Consider the following 21,848-nt stretch of genomic DNA (forward strand, 5'->3'; position numbering starts at 1 on the left):
AAAAGATTTAATAAATTTAAATTATTAAATTTTAAAGTATTTTAAGAATTTTTGAAATGTTATTTTATATTTATTAGCTAGTTCAACCGTGAATTTTACCAAACATTTCAATTAATTTATCAACTATCACTTATTAACCATCAATTATAAATTATAAACTATCGATCATCAACTATTAATAATCAATTATTAATTATAAATTATCAAATATCTACTATCAATTAATTTATCAGAAAATCAAACACAACCAAGTTATAGAGCATAATACAAACAACACATCTCCAATTTGAAAATAATTTGGGTAAAGGTGGTGAATATAAATTGCATTAGTGTTACATTCTAAATCTAGCATAATGGATATATTATAGGTTACAACTAAATTCAATTCATATATTTTTTTATTTACTTAACATGTGAAAACATCCAACCATTGACTAATGCAGTATGTTTTAAGAAAACAATTAACTAATATGACATTAAATTAAACGTGTTACTAATATGTTCCTATTTACAAATAATGTATTTTTATTTTCTTACACATATTAAAATAACTAACAAATTTTATCTTTTTATTTATTTCTTTTTCTAAAATAAATAATATTATTAGTGACATATATTAATTAAACTTAGAAAATACAAGTAAATAAAAAGAAGAAAAAAATCAAGACAATAGACAAATAAGATTTATTAGAAGAAATAATAACTAAAATATCTTTAGAGAAAATTCAGTTGATCCCTATTAAGACATTAATAGACCTAGGATTAATTTGGAAATCTCCACACTTATGGCATATAAATTAAACTATTTAACCAAAACAAAAATAAACTTTGTCCCTAATTTAATCAATTATGTTATCATTAAAATAAAGTAGTTTATACTACTTAATTTTTTTTTAAAAATTATATTTGAATTTAATATATTGTTTGAGAAATGAAAATAAAGAAAAAATGCTTTAACACAAAGACCAAAAATCAAAATCCTATATTTTTTAGCAAGAAAAATATATTTATCCTTTAAAAGAATAATTTCCTTTTTTCCTATTTCTCTCTCTTCTTATCTTGTTTCTCTCTCTTCTCTCGCGCATAGTTTCTTTCTTTCTCTCTCTTCAATTGCGGAACCCAAACACCACGACGGAGCCTCCGACCCGAATCGGACGAGTTGAGTCCAGCTCCGAACACGTTCACGTGCTTCTCCTTCAATCGCATTTCGCTCCCATTTTCTTCTTCTCATTTTCGTTCTGGACACCGAATCTGTAAGCGCTCGATTCCTATTATGTTTTCTTTTCGATTGATGCTACAATCTCCATTGCTGAAGCTCAAATTCGTTCTCTTTTTTCATGGGCACAGTTCTTGAATTTGTGTTTTCTTGTTAAACTTTTGAGGCATTAGCTTGTGGAATAGGCTAATTTTGTTTCTATTTGTGGTAACAGATTCTAATTTTGTTTATTTCTATTTCTTTTTGGTTTTTTAGGTTTGGGATTTTAGGGTTCTGAAGTTTCTGGTTCTAAAACTCTGTTGGATATTGATTTGGAGGAGGAAAGGTAAAGAGGGTTAGGGTTTTCTTGAAAGGTTTGATTTTTATTGGGAGGTTATACTTCAAGAAAAGGAAGAAGGTTAGGGTTAGAGGATAATGTGTATACTGTGTGTGATTCAGAAGTTGTCTCGCCGGGTTGCTACAGTGCTACCATGGTTGGTTATTCCATTAATAGGCCTATGGGCACTTTCTCAGCTTCTTCCGCCGGCGTTTCGGTTTGAGATTACTTCACCTCGTTTGGCATGTGTATTTGTGTTGTTGGTTACTCTCTTTTGGTATGAGATTTTGATGCCTCAACTCTCGGCTTGGCGGGTCAGGAGGAATGCTAGGCTTAGGGAGAGAAAGAGGTTTGAGGCTTTAGAGATGCAGAAGCTGCGGAAAACAGCTACGAGGCGGTGTCGCAACTGTTATAATCCCTATAGGGATCAAAACCCTGGTGGGGGTCGGTTCATGTGTTCCTATTGTGGGCATGTTTCAAAGAGACCGGCGTTAGACTTGCCTCCAGGGTTGGGGATATCAAATTCTGGCATTGTTAAGGAGTTGGTTGGTAAAAGTGGCAAGATATTAAATGGCAAGGCTTGGTCTGAAAATGGATGGATGTGTAGTCAAGAATGGTTGGAGAATGGAAATTGGGTAGGTGGGCCTATTCCAGGTAATCCTAGCAACTGGAAGAGCAATGAGAATGCTGGTCTTTTTGGAGGAGATGAGCATTGTGTAACAGAGAGGTCGTATTCTGGTATTTTGTATTTCATCTGTAAACTTTTAACATCTTTTTTCTTAAGCATTAGATGGCTCTGGAGAAAGATTTTTAGAATTAGTTCAAGGGAAGAATGTTCATCGGATGCTGAACATAGGGCACTAGCAAAACGGGGTGAGAATGGAGAAAGTCTCAATGAAAGTAGAGGGGAAAAAGCACGCAGGAAAGCCGAGGAAAAAAGGCAGGCAAGGCTAGAGAAAGAACTCTTGGAGGAGGAAGAAAGAAAACAGAGGGAGGAGGTTGCTAGGTTAGTGGAGGAGCGTAGGAGACTGAGAGATGAGAAAGCAGAAGCTGAAAAAGATAGAATGAGATCATTAAATCCGAGTAAGGAGACAAACAGCAGGAAGGAAACTGAAAAGAAGCGGCAGGAAAAAAGAAGAGATAAAGATAAAGGTTCTAGTAAGAGCAACTCTGATGTGGAAGAATTGGAAAGAAGAGCTGGAAAGGAAAATGAACGGAAGCGTGATGTCGAGAAAAAAAGTGAAACAGATCGTAGAGAGCATCAGAAATCTGGGTTAGAGACTGGCAAGGGACAGAGTACAGACAATGGACATAGTAAAAATATGACTGCAAACAATTATAATCGAGGAAATACTGGATCCAGGTACCTTGATCGCGTGCGGGGTACATTTCTGTCCTCTTCGAAAGCATTTGGTTTTGGAAGGGGAACTAGCAGTCCTGCCACTGTGGTGAAAGAAACCAAGTTTAACAGTTCTGCAGATCATGTTTATAATTCCGCCGGCAAGAGAGATATTTGTCCTCCTGAACGTCCAACTGCCAAAACCAATTTGAATGGAGATGATAGGAATATCAATCACTCTGTAAGTTACCTTGCTGTCTGTTTTATTTTCTGTGCCTTTTCATAATACTGTTATTGTTGAAGGCCAATTATTTTTGAACATTAAGAGCTTATGTTATGCAGATTTTACAAATTAGCGCTACAATCAAATGTCTCTTTTTACTAACTTTCAATGACTGTTAACATTTTAAACTTTTGGTCTTTGAGATTCATGAACAGAATTATATGATGCTTTAATTAATATTAATTGTTTGTATATATAATTGTGATAGTTGTATTAAAAAAAGTTCTTTAAGATAAACAATATTACCATGTTTGTTCTCTGCAGGTACTCCCAGAACCAAAGCCATGGACGGCGCCTAAAATGTCATGGCATCAGTTATTTACTCGATCTTCATCTGTTCCACAACCCTCAAATTTAAATGTAATATGTAGACCAAATTCCAAAACTCAAGCAGAAGCCAAAAGCCCTCAGTCATCTGGCCAGTCACCAGTTACTCGATCTTTTAATAATCCAATTCATTTTGGTCTTCCGTCGCCATTTAATATTTCCACCCACCCAAATGGTGGATCAACCAGTAGTAGTTTAGGTTTTTCTCCTGCAATTGAACAGTTGTTCTCTCCAGTTAGAAATGCATCACATGATTTTAGACCCGATGAGCAAGAGCTTTTTGAAGACCCGTGTTATGATCCAATTCCAGCTTCCTTGCTTGGGCCTGTTTCAGAGTCCCTTGAAAATTTTCAGTTGGACTTGGGAACTGGCTTTGGGACAGACATGGAAGTAGCAAAGCCTCACTCTTTAAAAAACATATCTGCTGGTTCCGATTTCAATAAGCTATCTCCGATTGAGTCCCCATTGTCTCGGGAAAAGCATGCTTCTCCTGCAGATGATGCCGCTGCAAGTGATAAGGGAACATGGCAGATGTGGAGTACTTCACCACTTGGCCAGGAAGGTTTAGGCTTGGTAGGTGGCCCAGGAAGTTGGCTTTTATCTTCACAGAGAAATGTGCCAAACAAGGATGATTTTATGCTTCCATCTCAGAAGACTATGGCTTCCCTTTTCAACAAAGATGATAACATGATTTCCAATACACATTCCCCTCAGAATGTTTTTCTACCTAATGGTCAGAGTGGCGGGAACATTAGCCCTGTTACAAGTTCAAGTAGTTATGATCCATGGTCTCAAAATACTTTCTTCCCACCATTTTCAAGTGGCTTTACCAGCCAGGAGGTAGCTCCACAGAATGAAATTATATATGGAAGTCCCAATGGAACTGCTACTAGCCATTTACTTGAGGGTTCTCCGGCTGACAGTTGGTCCAAGTGAGTAATAAGTATTTGGTTTCTTTTTTCTGTTTATCATATACGAAATGTAGAACCCTGCTGTATATGAATCTGTATTGCTGACCATTTAAAATGTATGAAACTTCTTTTGGCAAATAAATAAGAAAAACAGTTCCCTTGTTTTGTTTTCCCAAATGAATTGTAGAGCTCTAAAAATTGATAGGTGGGAATATTTTATATTCTTCTATTTCTAGTGAGATTTATCATGCTTTGTTGACGAGTGATACTTGCTTTCTATCTATATATGCAATGACAGTATTTCGCCGCACTTGACACAACCAAATATATTTCAACGTGAATGCATATATCTAAGTATTTATGTGGCGTTTATTTTAAGTTTGGCCTGTAAAGTTGATTCTGGAACTAAGGGTTACATTTTGAAACTCTGACTCAAGTCCATCAACTCTTGCTAATTCAGAGTGCCTGTTGCGTAGGATATTTTTGAGCAGATAGATTCAATCAAATTTTAAATTTAATTCTTATAGAAAACAGGCTTCTTAATTAGAATTACCTTCATGCCATAAATGATAATGGACTTCTCTTGACGCTTGTTGATAATAGCTTGACTGTTAGACTACTGTACTCACTAAAAAAGAAGTATATGCTTATAAACTGCTGTCGTGTCCAGCCTATACTTCTTTAAGAATCAAGAATTGTAAATTGATAGGGATATGGGATTAAGTAAACTGAAATAGATAGCCTCAATGTGCCATAAATGATAATGGACTTCTCTTGACGCATGTTGATAATAGCTTGACTGTTAGACCAATGTACTCACTAAAAAAGAAGTATATGCTTATAAACTGCTGTCATGTCCAGCCTGTACTTCTTTAAGAATCAAGAATTGTAAATTGATAGGGATATGCGAATAAGTAAACTGAAATAGATAGCCTCAATGTGATCTTATAGAACTGCAGCTTTTTAAATATTTCCCTAACAAATAATGCGATCTGTATGCTCTTTTATATGCATGCTATGCTGTTTTACTCATGAAATTATAAGTTTTGTATTGGTATGGGTTAAAAAAGGATTTAGTTGGTAGTGTTGGACTGCATGCTTGTTTTGCATCTATTCTGCTATTTACTATACAACCATGCTCATTGATAAGTCCTTGTTGTAATCAATTTGATCGACCTTTCTAGACGACTGCAGATAGACTTGCAGCTAAACTCTGGTGTAAAGTGTAAAATAATGACTTGTTAAACTGAAGAATAAAGAAACGATCAATCACAATAAAAATGAAAAGGGAATATTTTATTACATCCGAAAAACTGGCACTGGTGCAGTCTACATGTCTTTTCCCTGATTCTGTAATTTGTGAGGCATTTTGCAACCCTTTTGATGTTTGTACTGAAATAGTATTGGACATGTTCTTTCTTTTTGATTTTGTAACATTTGTTTGTTCTTTTTAACAAAGCTAGCTTATTTTAACTGGTGAATTTTGACGGACCGATCTTTGTTTACTTTGCAGAAAGGAATGGCCTATACATGGTTCCGCGGAAAGCGTAGGGAAGTCATCTAATACGCGTCTGCTTAATGGGGGTCTACAACCAACCTCAGATGTACAGTCGTTTTGGTCATTTGATTAAATAGGATGATAGTGACAGGGTAAGAGGGGCATGATAGACACAAATGTTGTTGAGGCAATACTATAGTATAGCCTCATTCATTTGGGGGGGGAAGAGTTTACAATTTGTATCTTCCTTCTTTTATGAGGGAAGATTAATGTTTACATGACATTAGCAATGATGATAGGAATACATGTTGGATGCATGGCAACAAAGAGAGGTTCCCCCCCCATTTTGAAGTAAAATTTCTGTCCTTTGGAGAATGGTGCCTTTGCATTCCCTCTTGTCATGTGATATGATCTTCAAATATGCATGCAGCAACTGAAGCATTGTATGGAAAATTAACTAACATGACCCACTGCCTCTGAAAATTGTTATGTTTCTGTATGTCTCGCAATTTTAAAAATCGAGCTGCATCCTTCCTTGTTCACATGGTGCACAAAGTTGGGTGTGATCCTACCCTGTTTTAAAACTCAGCCAGTGGACATTTTTTCTTCATTTTTGTTAAGAGTTTAATGAATATGGAGTTTTACAAGTCATATATAATCATATCATACATTGCAGATATTTGTGGAAAATGTTGGTAATGCACCAAACACATTTTTCACAAAATACACCTTTAACACAATTTTCTTACCATTCTCTCATTTTGTTTGAAATATTATTAAAAAACATATTCCTATTCTGAAGATGCGCTATATTAAGCGAGCCTCATAAATTTTGATATAAGAGTGTGTTGGCATTTATATTAGTTGGGATATTTTAGGAAATGATATGATCATTGGATAACATAACGGCTAGTAATTAAAACCAAACATCCCATTGATTGTCTTGGGCTTAAAACTGAATTATTTTTGTATGATGTATGAGTTGTTTTTATTCTTTTTGAAACCATACTTGTAAGTATTTGCCAAAAACTCCAAAGTAACGCTTTGGTTATATTGCTTTACGATGGAGTTTAGACAATCCTGTCCCCTTCTTTTCAACTCGGTAATTTATAGGCCTTCAAAAGGTTCAAAATATAAGGTTTTGTGCTTGTTAAATTCCATAGGAGAAATTTGTATGTGGCAGTTTTGATGGTTTTCATATCTAAATTTGAAGGTGTCATAAGTGTTAGATGAGGATGAGGAGGGTAGTGATGATGGTGATGAAGCTCTACTAGAGGAGCCTCTATGGGTAATACAACCTCTTTTGGAGCTAAGGACATGAAGTGAAGACAAATTATGAATTTGGTAAGATTTTTTTGTTGTAGGGATGGTGGTTTCTAAGTGCTACAATGGTGAGTAAAAGAGAGATGAAAATATGGCATTCTATCATTAATGATGACCCAATATGAGTATTTATCAACCAACTTGTTCATAATACGGTGAAATCTAATTATCAACCAATTGTTTCACTCAAACAATGATATTCATACAGGAAACACAATCATGTTCTATAAACTAAATGATATTCATACAGGAAACACAATCATGTTCTATAAACTAAGCAAAGAAAAATAGATAAGACTAACAGAATCACATCATTTAACTGAGATGTAACCGAAGTATGTTCGTTAGACTAACAAACTTCAGAACATTCTAGACTATATCCATGTGTACATTGTAAGATGGTACTATAAAAGTTTACAATCTTTGACATGACAATAAACTAACATACCTACTGTAGCATCTACCATACACCACCGTCATATTTGGTCAGGGTGGACAATTTTTACTAACCGTTAGATTAGCCAGCGTATTGCAAGTTGCAACTCTACTAATGTAATGGTGAGGCACCATAGACCAAAACTTTTCCATCGTCTTCTTCAAACCTTGACCAGCAAGTCACCAAGCGGCCAAAACTATCAAAGTTGATTGGTATAAATTATCAAAATTCCCAACCTCTTTTGTAACAAAATTATCAAAGTTTCTTGTTTATACCAGTCAACTGGTTCACAAGATCTGTTTCTCCGTATTTTCTTAGGATGTCAACGGCAGTGTCTCTGTAGGGAGGCCTTAGAGGAACCGCTTTCTTCAGCATTATTTTCACGAGCTTTGTGGCCTCCGTCCTAACAGTTTAATATTGTTGTTGTTTAAACTACGAATGAATGTTATACGTTGTTGTTTTTGTTGAAATAAGTATGTTGTAGTTTATTGTTGATATTTTTGTAGTTTTGTTGAGAGATTGTTTTTTAGTTGTTGTTTAATGTTGTTGTTGTTTATATTGAGATTGAATCTTAATGTTGTTGTTATTGTTATTATTTATGGTTGTTTTTGAGTTATTGATGTTATTATTGTTGATGTTTAGTTGTTCTACCTCCTATTAATATTTTGAAAGCTACATGTTGTTGTTTACATGTTGTTATTGAGTTTGAGATTGAGATTATATTTTTGAGATTCTCTGTGCATCTCTCATCTTGTTCTGCCGAACATGTGAAAAGGACGTTAGAGTGACAAAAAGTACATATGAGTTTATTATATCTAATATCAATTATTTATTTCACTAACCCTTCTTTGAACATATAACCAATTAAATTAATTTTTAAAATAATAAAATGAAAAATCATGTTTTATTTAAAAAACATCTTACACTAATAAATGTTTTTTGATTCTGCAATTCATCATTCATCTCACGTTCTTTAATGGTTAAAATATCTCTCAATGCTTCTATTTGTTCTTCAATGAACAACTTGACACTTTGAACGAGATTTGAACCATTAAAAAATGAGAGTTGAATGATGAGTTACAAGATGTTAAAAAACTAATGATTAGTGTAAGTTGTTCTTCAAATATAACATAATTGTTCATATAATTATTTTGTAAACCAATTGAAAAAGTTATATGTTCAGTTATGGTTTGGTGAAATAAGCAACACCCATTAGATATAATAAACTCAATTGTGTTTACCTGTTGGTTAAATGTTAAAACCGATGGGAAACGTGTTTTCGCCATAAAAATTCCAAAAAGGTCATCACTAGGGATCAAACCCATGAACATTACACCTTTTCCATCAATTTTATTAAAAATCGAGAGGTAATGTGACACTTTTTATGATGGCCTTCATTAGCTCGCTTATGAAACCGTGGCAGCACCTTGTTTCTAACCGATGTTAAGTGTATTATTTATAGTAGTGTTTGGAGTTTAATTACTCTAAATCTTTACCCGTTGTTTTCTTTGTTTACCACCTACTTGAAAGATACATTTTCATCATTAAAAAAAGAGAATATTGTGGATCTATGTGCTTCCAGGTATAACCGTTAGTTGATTTTGATGTTGATCATTCATGAAACAATTTAGAACAACTCCATAAGTCAAACGACTTTTGAAGTTGAGAGTTATTTGTGACAAAGGGAGTTGATTTCAATTGTCAAGTAAAACTTCTGATGTTGTCATCTGATCAAGAGGATATATCAATCAAACAATTGAAATTCTAATCTTGATGTTGAATCAAGCAGAGTGTCTTGAAGTCTAAAAGAGATAATGTGTGGAAACTCGCTTTGTCCTGCACATATCGTCTTAGAGTGACCAATTAGATTATAAAAGGTCAAGATTAAATCTTGAATTACTAAGACAATCACATACACACACATAAAAGTATTTCATGTTGACTAAGTGACTCAAAACACAAAGGAGATGAGAGAGGGATATTTAATTGTGTTGGTTGAAAAACGTTATCCAATTATAAAGAAAGAAGAAGAAATGAAGAGAATATATATGACGTAAAGAAAATAAAGCTGATGGGTTCTTATATGAATATGTGAGTGACAATGAATTTATGAATAGAATAGTGAAAGAATGCGTAAATTGTATTATTGCGGATGAACAATTACATAGAAATAGCAATGAAGAAAATAACAAACTGATAGAGAATATCTATCAGCCCCTAAGCACACAGTGCTTCCCTCACCAAGATGGTGATCCTTAACCCTAATAGAATAATTAGATACCTACTTCCCTCCATTCCTTTCCTATTTTATAGACACAAACTTAGTTGATTAGTTTTTTTTCCCTATTTTATCGTAACAAACTCTTATAATTATTATAATTAACTCCCATAATTATAGTAACAAACTCCTATAATTATTGTCTCTATTCTTTTACTCCTTGACCCCTTCTTCTAGTATAGACCCTAGGTCCATAGTTAAGGCCCACCTCGTCATCCATATCTCTATTAACACCTCCCTCCTTAAAACCAGCCTTGTCCTCAAGGCTAAATTCAGGAAATTGTCCCCTCAGATAAGCATCATCTTCCCAAGTCACATCATCCAAAGACTTATTCTTCCATTGAATGAGACTCTGTGGAACAGTCACACCTGCCTGTACTGTCAGCCTTGTACCCAACACCTTGTCAGGATAAATGTCATCAGTACCAACAACCTCTAGTTCTTTAGGAAGTTCTCCTTGCTTCTTCCTGTAACTTCTTTCTCCGTCTTCGTCTTCCTCATTCAATTCATTCTCTACATCTTTAGCAATTCCAATTATCTGCATCCATGTCACAGGATTCAGAGTGCGAACACGCCTTCTAATTAGAAGTTTCAATCCACTCATTAAATAACCTAAATATTGCTCCTCTGACAATCTCCCCACTTGTGATGACAGTAACTCAAACGCCTCAACATATTCTTCCACGTTGCCAGTTTGACGCAAGGTGGATAACTCCTCAAATGGATTTTCTAATCGACGACCGTCGTAACGCGCGATCAACAATTTCTTCAATTTCTCCCAGGACAGATCGTCCTCTGTTTCCATGAGTAAGTTGAACTAATGGATTGTTGCACCCTTCATGCTCAGTCGAGCCAATTTCACCCGCATCGCATCCGATGTATTCTGAACATCGAAGTAAATTTAAGCTCGTGTGATCCATGCCACCGGATCACCCCCTTTGAACAAAGGAAGTTTCACCTTCTTCCTAGCAAGACGTGATTCACTCTATGACAAATCACCCACAAATGGCTCTGCTTCTAGTGTTCTTTTACCAGTCTGTTTGCTTAATTCAGTTAATAGCACACTATGTTGTTGCATCTGCAGAGCCAGTCCCTGCAGAGTCGTTGTTACATTCTCCATCTATTTCTCCAAAGCTTCAACCCGGTCTCCCATCTTAGGTTGCCTTGGCATCTACAATCTCTGTTGGTAGGGTTTTTCAATCCGGTAGGTCGGACCAATTGATGGGTTCTTATATGAATATGTGAGTGACAATGAATTTATGAATAGAATAATGAAAGAATGTCGTAATTGTATTATTGCGGATGAACAATTACATAGAAATAGCAATGAAGAAAATAACAAACTGATAGAGAATATCTATCAGCCCCTAAGAACACAGTGCTTCCCTCACCAAGATGGTGATCCTCAACCCTAATAGAATAATTAGATACCTACTTCCCTCCCTTCCTTTCCTATTTTATAGACACAAACTTAGTTGATTAGTTTTTTCCCTATTTTATCGTAACAAACTCTTATAATTATTATAATTAACTCCCATAATTATAGTAACAAACTCCTATAATTATTGTCTCTATTCTTTTACTCCTTGACCCCTTCTTCTAGTATAGACCCTAGGTCCATAGTTAAGGCCCACCTCGTCATCCATATCTCTATTAACACCTCCCTCCTTAAAACCAGCCTTGTCCTCAAGGCTAAATTCAGGAAATTGTCCCCTCAGATAAGCATCATCTTCCCAAGTCACATTATCCAAAGACTTATTCTTCCATTGAATGAGACTCTGTGGAACAGTCACACCTGCCTGTACTGTCAGCCTTGTACCCAACACCTTGTCAGGATAAATGTCATCAGTACCAACAACCTCCAGTTCTTTAGGAAGTTCTCCTTGCTTCTTCCTGTAACTTCTTTCTCCGTCTTCGTCTTCCTCATTCAATTCATTCTCTACATCTTTAGCAATTCCAATTATCTGCATCCAAGTTGAGAAATAATTGGAATTTTGGAATGGGGATTTTTGCAACACCTCACAAATGCAATTTGAAAATTGTTTGAATGGTCATAACATGTTGAGGTTCATTATTTGGTTAAGTCACTTGTGAATTGCACTTGAAAAGTATACAAATTGCCATGGCATAGTGAAAATAAGAAATACACAACCAATGACCATGGGACAAGTTGCAACACATCACACATGGCATTTTGAGAGTGTGTGAGCTGTCAAATGAGCTGTCATTGGCCTGTGGTGAAATGGCATTTTTGCCCTTGGATTGAAAATGACATTTTGCTAATCACTTGCACTTTTGCTAATTGGATGATTAAGGGTGGATTAAGCAAGAGTATATAACATTAATCATAACTAACTTTGGATGAGAATCACATTTCACAAGAAATTCAACAAACTTTTCCCTCCAAATTCTCCAAAAGCTCAAGAACATTCAAGAGCAAAATTCCACAAAACTCTTCCAATTCTTCACCAATTCACGAATTTCTTTTTGCTTCATTCTCCATGGATCTTCCTCTTGAACTGTTTTGATGATTCGGAGCCAAAAAGCATTGGAATCGCAACTGTTCATCCTTGGTGCATCTATGGCAATTTGCAATTTCTTCTGCTAGAAGCAACTTCAAGCTAACCTGAACACTCCTTTCAACTTCCCTATCATCAAGCTTGGACTGTTTTGAAGAATCACATCCAAATTCATCACGAATCACAACTGTCTTCATTCAAGGTGCGAGATTCGAACATCATTATTTCTTAAATTGTTACATGTTTTTGAAAGATCGTGGAATGTAGAACAGCATGCAATTCGTAGTTTGTGGATTGGTTGATTGTAGAATGAGATATCACGTTTTTTAGTTTTGAATGTGGAACTTTAATCGCTCGATCCGTGAGCTACAGTTAGGATTAGGAGAAATCGTTAGCATATTAGTGATGTGCGTTAAGAGACGAAGAGAATGATGTATCGCTTGATCATTTTGGTGATGAAATGAGCGAAACCGAATCTGCCGTTGATGAACATGTATGCCGCGCGAAGAAGAAGAAGATTTCTGGGAAAAAGCTCGCGTTGATCCGTTTGGTTGCCTTGCCAATTTCAAAAGTTGTTTCCCTCCCAAAAACCACCAATCAGCGCGTGACAGCACATTAATGTGTTGCGCTGTCGTTTTGGCTTGGATGATGAATATTACGATAATGCCACTGCTGTAATTCAAAATCATTTTAATTAATCAAAATACTTAGATAATTATTTCATTAATTAACAAAACTTAGAAAAATCATAAAAAATTAATTATTAATCCAAAAATAGTGAGGATTTTTTTGATGGATTCCAATTTTTCCCTAGAATTTTATAGGCATGGTTTCAAAGGTTGTGCATGGAGAAATGTTGACCTGGCCTATTGAACTTTGACTTGTGTGTATTTTTTACATGTTTTGCCATTTTCATCATGAAATGCTCATACCTTTAAAGAAATGATTGAAATTTTTTGTTCTCATTCTGGACATGTTGATGATGATTTACATATAAAGTTTGTGATTTTTGGATACCTGGTGATTGAGTTATGATTTTTTGAATCTAGGTGTGACAATTTGTGTCACACCTAGCTAGGTCAACTTCATGAATTTATTTGCATGACCTATGATTGTTAGATTGGATTGAAATTTTGCATGGATGATCATTGATATGTTGAGATGTTATGTGAATTTTTCTGGATTTTTCTATGGCATTTTCAATTTGATTGATATTTTTCTTCTCTGTATGCTCATTTGGCAAGCTTGTGTGACACATGTTTGTATATCTTGTGTGAAATTCTCATATGGTTTTGGATGAATGTGAAATTTGGTATGATGATTATAGACACATGGTAGGACATCACTGTTTTGGTCCCATTCATTTCTTAATTGATTTCATTGATTTATGAATTTTTGAAGTGAATGCTTGTGTTGATGTTATGAATTGGCTTGAATAATCTTGTCTGGATTTCTTGATTTTCATTGGCCTAGTTCCTTTTGTCCAATTGAGCTGAAAATTGACATGCTATACCTTGAATATGTCCTGTTTAAGTGTGAATTATTTGAGGATTTTTGGAATTGTTTTGGTATGCTTTTGATGGGAGTCATTCTGTTTGGACATTGGATGTTGCATTTGACCTAGTTTGTGATGTTTTGGTCATGAAATGAATATGGTGAATGATATAAACATGGGATCAATTGCCTTGGCTTTTGAATTGTTTTAATTTGATTTTGGTTGAGAATTGTTTGCTGTTTAGATTTTTTTCTCCCTTTTGGACCCTAGGCTTGGCCTAGTGGTCTAGTTTCTCACATTTGGTGTGGATTTTCAGGTTGAAATGCAAAAGGCTTAAGGAGAGAAATGGAAATCAATTAAATTGAGATTGTTTGATGTTGTCCACTAACATGACTTTGTTTTGTAGGTTGTGAAGCTTGAGCTTGAGCTTATAGCTTGCACTTGTGTGCATTAACCTGTGTTGCTTAATCTGTATAGTCTGACTGATTAACATTTGCTGTTTATTGTTGTTTGTCTGAGTACTGATGATACTTGATTGATTTCAGGTACATTTAGTCGCTTACAGTTCTTTAAGAACTTGCTTGCTGCTGCTTGGTTTTAAACCACTTGAGGTAGGACTTCTATTCTTCATGTAGTCTGGAAGACCTGGCCTGTTACTTGGCCAGGCAACTGTCTGAAGTCCTCCTTAAGAGGCGATGTTTGTGGTTGTTTACATTTGTGCCCAAGCAGGTAAAGACCTCTATGAGGCAATTGGTGGATCAAAGGGATATGCAATCTATCCCCCACTATTCTGTGAGTCGTCCCTCTGCTCACACGGCCGTGTGTTGATGCATTGGGATACAAACCCAATATCTTGTGCTGTTGCACAATTGAGTCAGAGTCTTTGAGCGTAGAAGGGTCCCTCCATTCTGGACCCACTTGACTGGTTATAGTGTGTGCTTTGTGAATATTTGTTTGCTTGTATGCTTGTATGCTTGCTTTCTTCCTGGATAGGACTAGCTTGCAGTTGTGCAAGTAGGTAGAAACCTCAACGTAGGGTAATGATGCATGACAACACTAGGCTCGAGTACAGCTCCCTGGTAGTGTGTCTTCCCTTGGTTTCTGGCTAGATTTTCTCCCCCTTTGAGGGGAACTACATCGCCCTGATCCTCGTTCCAGACGAGGTATGTAGGCAGGAGACCGTGCGAGGTCTCTCCGGGCACCTTTTTTTCTTTTTGTGTGTGTTTGCTTGTTATCTTCTGGCGTGTGTTTGGTTCGGATGCCGACGTAAGTCCAGTGATTGGCGGTCGGGCTCCACGTTTGCTGTTTTGTGCGTGTTTTGGTTCGGATGCTGATGTAAGTCCAGTGATTGGCATTCAGGCTCCATGTTTGCCGGTGTGTTTATTTGCTTGTTTGGCGTGCGTAAACCGAACTACGGCAGCTCTGATTCTCGTTCCAGACGAGATACGTAGGCATAGGATGCGACGTCCTATCGAGCTCCCTTCTCTTAACCCCACCTGCGTTCCCTGTGTGTGTGTGTGATGTTTTAGCAACCTTTTCTTTCTTAGAACGTGGATCCCGTCGAGTACGACAGACGTGAGGGGTGCTAATACCTTCCCCTTGCGTAACCGACTCCCTTACCCTTTCTCTTTGGTCGCAAGACCATGCTTTTTCCAGGTTTCTCTGAGCGTTTCCTTTCCCTATTTTGGGATAAATAACGCGCAATGGCGGCTCTGTGTTGTTTTTGTTTTAGCCCGCCGGTTGTTTTTTCGCGGATGCGACAGCTGGCGACTCTGCTGGGGACGTCACATAGATGTTGACCTGTGCTGGTCCATCTTCCCTAAGCGAGTCTCTCCTAGCGTTCTAGGATAGGTTAGGTTGTTTGTTTTGCTTTATTTATTGCATCTATTATTCTGTTGTGTATATATTTGCATAAATACTTGCATGCATCATACTATCATTCTGCCGTCCTCTGTGCAGGTGGTTCATCTGATTTGGGGTGGGTGTTCTGAGTGAGGCCCAATACCCAGGCCTGAGTACACACCTAGGATTAGCGTGGTCTCATGTCTCTTCACATGTTGTACGACATGATGCGGAGATATGTCACTACAGCCGGACGAGGTTCATTTGAGAGAGTCTTGCCGGGTGGAGTTATTCCGCTTAGGTTGGATTATCTCTTTTGGGCTATTGACTTCGGTGACCGATCATTTCCCGGATCTTTGGTTTAGACGATCTCAGGAGAGCTACAATGGCACACCCGAAAGGGCAAACCCATTGAGTATCTCTGCCCGATTGTCGAGACTATTATCCGCCTTAGGGTGACCTGATTAGAATTTACCTGTGAGGGGAGGGTGATTCTTTCAGATGCATGTTCGGGTGTATGATCAGATGGTGAATAATTGTTCCGTGGATCAGAGTCCTATTTATGAGTCAGATTTATGGTCATTTATTGCTGAGACGCCGGAGTGCTGTCCGTGACTTATCAGTGGGGATCCGTTTATTTCAGGATTCCCCGGGCCGATTCAGGTGATGATGGGTATCTGTTCAGAGACGATTTGATGATGATGGTGTATCTTTCAGTTCCGTTTATTTCGGAACCCTTAAGGTGGATTTGTGGTTACATGTTCCCTCAGATGGTTGTGATCGGTTCAGAGATCAGGGTTGTGATTCAGAGCAACAGATGATCAGATGACTTGGAGGACGGCAATGCATTGCATTCATTCATCTGCATCATTCTCATTTTGCATTCATCTGCATCGGACCTACATCTAGCCATATGGGGAGTATTATGGATTGCGAATCTGGTTGAGAGACATCCGGATGTCAGAATGTTATTGGTGAAATATTATCCGTCTCGATGAAACCAGAATCAAAGGACGGAATCTTCCTCACATGGATAGACGTTGCATTCATGCATATTAACCCATTTGCTGTTTTGTAGGTGTCAACCGGTGCGCATAGCTCGTTTGCTCAGATATCTTGCTGGGGGCAACAAATCCAAACTGATGGATTCTCCCAACGCCGACATCCTCGAACTGAAAGAGATGGTGAGGGATTTGTTCAGTGTTGTGCAAGGGCTTGCCTTGGGGCAGAAAGCCATGGCCGGGAGATTAGAAAGGATTGAGGGTTGGATGATCAAGGAGAAAGTTCAGGGGAAAGCTCCGTCATTCGTAGTGAAGAAATCCCTTGACAGTGGTCAGCCCAAGAAGAAAGTCGAATCAGGTGGTGTGCAGGCCAAAAGAGAACGCGGTAAGGATCGTTATCACCCATATGCTGATACGGTAACAATCCCTACTAGTAATCAATTTGCACAACAGCGGCAACCACTACCTCAACAGAGGACACAAAAAGCAGTGGGCCAAGTGAGAAGGAGGACGACAGATCGTCATTTCAATAAGCCGCCTGTGACTTACGCCTCTCTGTTTAAAAAGTTGAAGGATCTTGGGTTGGTGCAGTCGAGGATGTTGACTCTGTTGAAACCTGATCAGAGGCCTGCCAGTTATGATGAGAATGTCAGGTGTGAGTTCCATGCTGGGGCATCCGGACATCATGTTGAGGATTGCAAAGCTTTTAAGCATGTGGTCCAGGACTTGGTGGATTCTAAGACAATCAGCTTTGCACCGATGGCAGATGATAGTGCTAACCCCGTGACGAGGCATGGTCCTGTAAAAGTGGAAATGATGTCGAAGGACAGGAAAGGGATAGAGGTGACTGAGAAGGATCAGTTAAGAATGCCCATGTCTGTGGTCCCAAAACGCCCGACGAAAAATGGAGCTTTCCCTCGTGTTGATGATTGTTGTGCGGCCATCGCTACAAAGGGGTGTGTAGTAATTGGGGAATCGGTCCAGAGAAAGATGAAAGTAGAAATGGACGATGTAAGGTGTAAAGCACCCAGTCTGACAGTTGAAACCATCAAGGTGAAAAATGCTGTTGGTGTTGAGAAAGAGAAAAAGCCGTCCATTTCTTCTTACAAGCAGGCAGTGGAAGTGGTGAGAAATGGAGGGATCCCAGGCTGGGGACAGATCATAGGCATTGTGGTAAAGGCGGATATGTTTGGGATTGGTTATCATCCGGGTCAAGACTCGTCTGAGCAGAACAGAGGACGTCGTCCGTCGTTCACCTTTGTCAGTGCTGGAATGCTAGATTCAGATCACGCCTATACAGTGGGTGAAGAGAGTGACAGCGACCGCGAGCTGGAATCGTGGATAAAATCGTGCGTACCAGGGATGGAAGTCCATAACTGGAAGGCCTAAAAGATCAGCACTGTCACTCATCCGGAAGAGTAATGTTTCTTGTTTTTCAATTTTATTTGCATGAAAGCCATATGTGTTGCCCGACACGTACTGGTTCATTGTAAGGGCCACCTCATGTTCATAATTTGCAACATTTTGCATCATAAATAAATGGATGTTTTTCAGTCAAAAAAGCGGTGTTCCCTGTTTTTCATTCATTTTTGCAGTTTAAAAACAAATAAAAATGGCAATGTTTGTTTTCTGTTTTTTCCTTTTTGATCTGTATCGTTCCGAATTCAAAAATAATTCTCCGGATCTCGTCGATAACAATTTGGTTACCCCTCATATGACTTCGACAATCCGAGCAATCAGGCTGAAGAAAAAGGCGAAGAAGATTGTGATCTGCTGGAATTAGCCAGGTTGTCAAAACAAGAGGAGAAGGTGATTCAGCCGCATGAAGAGCGGGTTGAGGTTGTTATTCCAAGCACCGCCGAGGTCAGGAAGGAAGAAATTGGGGCCATTTCAGAGGCAAGTTGAGAGCAGAATGGTAGCCCGGTTGAAAGAGCAGGTGGATACCTTCGCCCGGTCATGTCAGGATATGCCAGGATCGGGTACCGATGTCATTGCGCATAAGCTACCATGGAGAGGAGACTGTCCTTTAGAGAAGCAGAACGTCGGTGCTATGTATCAGAGAGCCATGGTGACTTTGTTTCATGATATGATTCATCATGAAATTGAATGCCATGTTGATGACATGACAACAAAGTCCCAAGCGGAAGAGGGGCATCTGGCAGACTGGGGCAAGTCGTTTGACCAGTTAAGATAATTCAGGCTGAGGTTGAATTCAAGTAAGTGCACTATCAGAGTGCGATCCGGTAAGATGCTGGGGTTCATTGTGAGTAAGAGAGGAATCGAGGTCGATCCTGCAAAAAAAAAAAAAAAAAAAAAAAAACAACAAAAAAAAAATGCCTGAACCGAGAACAGAAGAAAGAGGTCCGTGGTCTCTTAGGCAGATGGAACTACATGTCATGGTTCACATCTTATCTAGCAGCCACGTGTGAACCCATGTTCAAGATGTTGAAAGAAAAGATCAAACAGTCAGGTGAAATAATGATTGCCAAGGGGCATTGAAAATAAAAGAATAAGTTGCAGGAACCTCTGATTCTGATACCTCCTGTGGAAGGAGCGATTGTTAATCTGGTACTTGACAGCCTTCGAGGGGTCTACGAGGTGTATTGGGTCAGCATGACGAGTCTTGTCGAAAAGAGCATGCAATTTACCTTAGCAAAAAGTTTACCGACTGTGAAACAATACATTCGCTGTTCGAGAAAACTTGCTGTACTTTGGCATAGGCTGCTCGCAGACTGAGATAGTATATGCTGGTTCATACCACTTTGTGGATTTCGAGATGGATCTGATCAGGTAGATTTTTGAAGAGCCAGCAATAACCGGAAGGGTTGCGAAAGGGCCAATGATTTTGACTGATGTGATATCCAGTATATCCCTCAGAAAGCAATCGAGGGGAGTGAATTGTCTGATTACCTCGCCCAGCAACCTATTGATGATTATCAACCGATGAAGTTTGAATTCCCTGATGAGGACATCATGTTTCTCAAATCGAAAGATTGCGAGGAACCAATACCGGAGGAGGGGCCTGACCCTGAATCCGAATGGATTCTGATGTTTGATGGGGCCGTTAACGTGAACGGAAGCGGTGTTGGTGCTGTTTTGGTTACGCCGAAAGGATCCCACATTCCTTTTGCTGCCCGGCTAACATTTGAGTGTACCAACAACGTAGCTGAATATGAAGCTTGCATATTGGGGATTGAAGAGGCGATTGATTTGAGGATCAAGAACCTTGTCATATATGGAGATTCAGCTCTGGTGATAAATCAGGTTAACGGGAAATGGTATACGCATCAATCTCATTTGGTTCCGTATCGAGATTATACGAGGAGATTGTTGACGTTTTTCACCAAGGTGAAGTTGCATCATGTGCCCAGAGAGGAGAATCCTTTGGCAGATGCTTTGGCTACTCTGGCTGCCTTGATTAAGGTGCAGTGGTGGAATCAGTTCCCCAGTGTTGAAGTAGGTCGTCTGGATAGACCGGCTTATGTGTTAGCTGTTGATACAGCGCCTGATGATGAGAAACCGTGGTATTATGATATCAAGCGCTATCTTGAGACGCGGGAATATCCTGAGGGAGCATCGAAAAAGGACCGAAAGACTCTGCGGAGGTTAGCCATGGTATTCTACCTGAATAAGGATGGGGTTTTGTACAAGCGGAATTTTGATTGGGTCTTGCTCAGATGTGTTGATGACAGAGAAGCAAGCCAGTTGATGAAAGAGGTTCATGAGGGATCGTTCGGTACCCATGCCAGTGGGAATGCAATGGTAAAGAAGCTTTTGAGAGCAGGTTATTATTGGATGACAATGGAGGCCCAATGTTTCAATTTCGTGCGGAAGTGTCATAAATGCCAGATTTATGCTGATAAGGTGCACGTGCCTCCAAATCCGTTGAGCTTAATGTCGTCTCCATGGCCGTTTGCTATGTGGGGCATTGATATGATCGGGAAGATTGAGCCTACGGCTTCGAATGGGCACAGGTTCATATTAGTGGCTATTGACTACTTCACCAAGTGGGTGGAAGCAGCCTCTTATACGAACGTGACGAAGCAGGTCGTTGCCAGATTTCTCAAGAGAGACATCATTTGCAGATATGGGGTTCCCGAGAGAATCATTACTGATAATGGTTCTAATTTGAATAATAAGATGATGGCAGAGTTGTGCCGCGAATTCAAGATTGAGCATCACAATTATTCTCCCTATCGTCCGAAGATGAATGGGGCGGTTGAGGCAGCCAACAAGAATATAAAGAAAATTGTGCAGAAAATGGTGGTAACCTATAAGGACTGGCATGAGATGTTGCCGTTTGCATTGCATGGGTATCGAACGTCGGTGCGTACATCTACTGGGGCGACTCCTTTCTCATTGGTATATGGAATGGAGGCTGTATTACCTGTTGAGGTTCAGATTCCCTCTTTGAGAGTCTTGATGGATGTCAAGTTGCAAGAGGCTGAATGGGTAAGGACCCGGTACGAAGAGTTAAGCCTGATAGAGGAAAAGAGGCTGGCAGCCATTTGTCATGGGCAGTTGTACCAGCAAAGGATGAAGCGTGCTTTTGACAAGAAAGTACGACCTCGGGTATATCACGTAGGTGATATGGTGCTGAAAAGGATCCTTCCTCCTCAAAACGATCGAAGGGGCAAATGGACACCCAATTATGAAGGTCCATTCGTGGTCAAGAAGGTTTTCTCTGGCGGAGCCTTGTTGTTAACGACCATGGATGGCGAGGATTTTCCATCCCCTGTGAATGCGGACGCAGTTAAAAAATACTTCGTATAAAGAGACCCGCTGGACGAAAAGAATAAAATAGTCCAGGCAAAAATGGGCATCCCGGCGAACCGAAAAACAGAAAGAAATGGTTCGGGCAAAAATTAGGGATAAGAATGAAAAACTGTACACCCGGCAAGTCGAAAACCCCACAAGGGCGGCTTGGGCAAAAAAGGGTATCCCGGTGGATTGAAAACCCGAGAGGGCGGTCCAGGCAAAAGAGGGATTGAAACGAACAATTGCGTCTGGCATGATCGTTTGCGCTTTGGTTAAAGCATCATGGATAATACCCGGTAGGGATCA

At 38.8% G+C, this 21,848-nt stretch overlaps 1 protein-coding gene across 2 annotated transcripts in view; it reads left to right on the forward strand.

Moving 5' to 3' along the window:
- The first annotated feature begins 1,040 nt into the window (after positions 1-1,040).
- LOC127127334 (uncharacterized) overlaps positions 1,041-21,848 on the forward strand; it is a 37,084-nt gene continuing 16,276 nt past the window's right edge. Inside the window, exons 1-4 of one of the 2 annotated variants that reach the window (XM_051056491.1) lie at positions 1,041-1,253; positions 1,472-3,112; positions 3,419-4,413; positions 5,906-6,432. In XM_051056491.1, the coding sequence (XP_050912448.1) occupies positions 1,631-3,112; positions 3,419-4,413; positions 5,906-6,023 (2,595 nt within the window). In that variant the 5' untranslated portion in view covers positions 1,041-1,253; positions 1,472-1,630 and the 3' untranslated portion in view covers positions 6,024-6,432. Of the gene's footprint in view, positions 1,254-1,471; positions 3,113-3,418; positions 4,414-5,905; positions 6,433-21,848 lie in introns of those variants that run through there. The other variant, XM_051056492.1, reaches the window with a different exon arrangement.

Source organism: Lathyrus oleraceus, chromosome 3 (assembly GCF_024323335.1).
Source record: "Lathyrus oleraceus cultivar Zhongwan6 chromosome 3, CAAS_Psat_ZW6_1.0, whole genome shotgun sequence".
Taxonomy (NCBI): Eukaryota; Viridiplantae; Streptophyta; class Magnoliopsida; order Fabales; family Fabaceae; genus Lathyrus; species Lathyrus oleraceus.